Source organism: Centrocercus urophasianus, unplaced genomic scaffold, assembly GCF_019232065.1.
Source record: "Centrocercus urophasianus isolate 14NV4802_14NV808 unplaced genomic scaffold, USGS_Curo_1.0 seq_16, whole genome shotgun sequence".
In the NCBI taxonomy this organism is placed as follows: Eukaryota; Metazoa; Chordata; class Aves; order Galliformes; family Phasianidae; genus Centrocercus; species Centrocercus urophasianus.
The window spans coordinates 16,022,069-16,026,209 of NW_024884711.1; the positions used below are offsets into that span (position 1 = coordinate 16,022,069).

Genomic DNA, 4,141 nt, shown 5'->3' on the forward strand with positions numbered 1-4,141 from the left:
GAACAAATGAAAAGGAAAGAAAAAAATTAAAAAGGAAAAAAACTATTAAAAAAAAAAAAAAAAAAAAAAAAAGGAAGAGCCCATGGAGGCTGAGTCTGAAGCGGTAAAGTAGTTTTGGAGGAAGTGTTATTCTCCAGGAAAAAATCAAGACTCGAGACTCCTGCCTGGGTGCAACTTCTTATGTGGGGGCCTGGCGGTGTCAAAACTTTGAAGATTAATGGACGACTTTGTTAATGACTCACGGCGTCAGATTGAGGTGCTTAAATGATTTGTGAGGTGCAAAGCGCTTTCCTGACAGTCCCAAACAATGAGGGGAGAGTGCGCGGGCGGAGGCGAGGAGGCAGCGGGCTGCAGGACGGGCGCACACACGCGGGGACACACGGACACAAGCACACACCCCGCAGCCGCCGCACCAACGCACCCCCTCGCCCTCCCCCCCGCCCCGATCATTTCAGATTAGGACGCCGAGGGGATGGATGCGGGAGATACCGTTTCCCTCTTTAAAAAAAGTGTAAATAAAGCCTTTCTGGCCCCCAATGAGGCGTTCCTTCCCGACTTTTTTGGATCAATCAAACAGACAGTGGCTTCTTTTGATTAAAGCCCAAATTGTCATTGGGCAGAGGCAATCATGTGACAGCCAATTCGGTCCAATTTCAACCTTGTCTCCATGAATTCAATAGTTTAATAGTAGCACGGTCCCCATACGGCCGTAATCAGTGAATTAGAAAAAAAACACCCCACCAGCGATCTTCTATGATATATTTTTTTCTCCTCTCTCTCCTTTTTCCTGGGCCTTCCCCCCCCGAGCCCCCGGCATCCGAGGGAACTTTTTCTCCGCGGGGGCTGCGAGTTGAAGGCCATGAATTTCGAATTCGAGCGAGAGATCGGTTTTATCAATAGTCAGCCATCGCTTGCTGAGTGCCTGACATCTTTTCCCCCTGTCGGTGATACATTTCAAAGTTCATCAATCAAGAACTCGACGCTTTCACACTCGACACTGATTCCTCCTCCTTTCGAGCAGACCATCCCCAGCCTGAACCCCGGCGGCCACCCTCGCCACAGCGGCGGCGGCCGCCCCAAGGCGAGCCCCCGCGCCCGCAGCGGCAGCCCGGGCCCCGCCGGCGCCCCGCCGCCCCCGGAGTACCCCTGGATGAAAGAGAAAAAGGCGTCCAAGCGATCCTCGCTGCCGCCCGCCTCGGCCTCCGCCTCAGCCGCCGGACCCGCCTGCCTCAGCCACAAAGGTCAGTCCCGGGGCTCGCCGCCCCCCGGCCGCCCGCAGCCCCCTCTCGGACGGGGCTCCGCGCGGAGCCCAACTTTCCCGAGTCGCCCCAACGCGGGATGATTTATTTGAGTTGGAGCTGACCTCTCTTGTCTCGCTGTCCTAGAGCCGGGCTATTTGACAGTAATGAAGAGTGATAGATTGCTCCCGCTCAGCTCGGCGGCTGATGCATTAATTATCAATCGCGCTATGGCCGATATAAAGTTGGCCGCGGCGTGGGGAGGGCGCGGAGCGGGGGCCGCGGGGCGCGCCGAGGGGCCGGGGGGCTCCGGGCGCCGCACAATGGGGTCCCGCGGCCGAGGGCGGCCATTTTGTTGCAGTCGCTATTTTATGCTGCGAGGACATATGGCTAGAGAGTCGCTTCCACGCAGGGAGAGAGGGAGAAGCGCTGCCCCCCCCTCCAGCACGGGCCGCGAGGGGCTCGGGGACCGCGGTGCCATCCGCGCTTTTCCCCGACGTGCGCGGGGCTCTGCTTCGCCTCCGTTCTTTGCTGCGCTCCGGGGCGCGTGTGCGTGTGGTGGTGGTGGCGGTGGTTCGCCTTCTCTTTTTCTTTTTTAACAGACCCCCTTGAAATCCCCGATAGTGGCAGCGGTGGATCTAGGCGGCTGAGGACGGCCTACACCAACACGCAGCTCTTGGAGCTGGAGAAAGAATTCCACTTCAACAAGTACCTCTGCAGACCGCGCCGGGTCGAGATCGCAGCGCTGCTGGATCTGACCGAGAGGCAAGTGAAGGTCTGGTTCCAGAACCGCAGGATGAAGCACAAGAGGCAGACCCAGTGCAAGGAGAACCAGAACGGCGAGGGGAAATTTAAGGGTTTGGAAGACCCCGAGAAGGCGGCGGAGGACGAGGAGGAGGAGAAAGCCCTCTTCGAGCAAGCCCTCGGCACCGTCTCGGGAGCGCTGCTGGAGAGGGAGGGGTACGCGTTTCAGCAGAATGCGCTCTCGCAGCAGCAGGCGCAGAATGCGCACAATGGCGAATCCCAAAGTTTCCCCGTTTCGCCTTTAACGAGCAATGAGAAAAATCTGAAACATTTTCAACACCAGTCACCCACTGTTCAAAACTGCCTCTCAACAATGGCCCAGAACTGCGCAGCTGGCCTCAACAATGACAGTCCTGAGGCCCTCGAGGTCCCCTCTTTACAGGACTTCAACGTTTTCTCCACAGATTCCTGCCTCCAGCTTTCAGACGCGGTTTCCCCCAGTTTGCCGGGCTCTCTGGACAGCCCCGTAGATATCTCCGCTGACAGCTTTGACTTTTTTACAGACACGCTCACCACGATTGACTTGCAGCATCTGAATTACTGAGAAATTAAAGACGTCCTCTCCCAGGGTCCTGCCTTCTCCTCCTCGTTCCTCCCCTTTATTATTATTATTTTCCCAGTGAATTAATTTTATTTCCTCCCCCCTCCCCCCTCCCCCCCCGGTCGGTACATTCTGTTTGTCCCCTCCCTTCACCGTGCCATTTTACCGATTCTGACCAAGTTTTAGTTGTCTTCGGTTTTAACCTAGCCACGTTCTAGGTCCTTCGACGAAAGCAATATATGAGGTCTGTAAGAAAGTGATCATATAGGGATCGTATCGTCACTTTCTTTTTATTTTTGTATTGCATTAGGATACGTTGTCATAAGTATTTTTGGTAGAATAAATTCTTGTTTGCTACAAGGCGCTTTCTCTTTTTTTTCCTTATTTTTTTCCCCCCTCCCTCTCTCCTTTGAGCACTGATAATACAACGGGTATTAACTCACTATTAACTCGCTAATAATCAAACCCTGCCATCTCTCTCTCGTTGGCAAAGCAGGACATTTAGCAGAGAGGAAAAACACGTTCAAATTCTTTATTTCGAAGGTTAGCGGAGAGGAAACAAACAAACAAACCAACCCAAACCGTTCCCAGCTCCTATGGCGATTTCTTCCCTTTAGTGTATAACCATAGTATCTCCGTGAGGACGCGGAGCTTGAGAATGCCCAACTCTAACAAAGGCGTAAGGGAGAGCTTTCTCTGTTACAGACAAAACGAGGGGCACGGTCCTGCAGAAATGAGCCTGGTACATTCACGGAAGGCTTTTTCTCGCTTTTTTTTTTTTTTTTTCTTTTACTTTTTTTCTTTCTTTTTCTTTTCGAGCATAGCATTTTGTTCTCGACCATAATGAGCAGCCAGCAGGCTGGCTGGGAAACATTAAAAATCTGAGCTCACAGAGTGCATTCGATGGGTCCTCCCGCGCGGAATGGTCCGGGAGATCAGCCCTAAAAGGAGAAGGAAGGGAGAAGTTAGAGCCTGCAACAGCCAAAGGCCGCACAAATAACTGGGGGAGGGATCGCACCCTCCGCTCGGTCCTTTTTGGGGGCGGTGAGGGGTCGTGGAGGACGATATTTACTGTTCAACCCCATCCTGGGGGGCGACCCAAAAGGGAAAGCTTTTATTCCCTAACTGCGGTTTCCTCGAGGTCCCTGCTCGCTGAGCCGCGCTGGGAAACCCCCGGCACACCTCGGGCAGCGGTGCGGCCGGGCCCGAACGGGGCGAATCCCCTCCCTGGGACGCGAATGGGGGCTCCCAGGAGGGCGAGAGGGGCGGCGGCCGCGGCTCCGTGCGTGGGGAGCCTGTGCGAGGAGAGCGGGGGCCTGGGAACGGCGCAGCGCTGCCCGTCTGTGCACGGAGAGCCGTCTCGCAGCTCTGCACCGCGTTGTGGAGCCGGGATGCGTGGGTTATGGCTGGAAGGGCTGAACGCAATTCTTCCTAAAGTCATAAATCAAACGCTTTCTATGAATGAGAATGTCATCAAAGAGATCAATTGCAGGAACACATGCACAAATAAAAATCCTCTTACGTATTTGCCGGGGCTGGGGATCCCCGTCTAAAACCA

The 4,141-nt window shown here is 54.6% G+C and overlaps 1 protein-coding gene across 1 annotated transcript; it reads left to right on the forward strand.

Annotated features, from left to right (window-relative positions):
* Window positions 1-442: 442 nt before the first annotated feature.
* Window positions 443-2,915, forward strand: HOXA2 (homeobox A2). Its single transcript, XM_042817059.1, has 2 exons — window positions 443-1,241; window positions 1,841-2,915. The coding sequence occupies exons 1-2, from the start codon at window positions 860-862 to the stop codon at window positions 2,584-2,586; spliced, it is 1,128 nt and encodes a 375-aa protein (XP_042672993.1). The 5' UTR covers window positions 443-859; the 3' UTR covers window positions 2,587-2,915.
* Window positions 2,916-4,141: the final 1,226 nt, after the last annotated feature.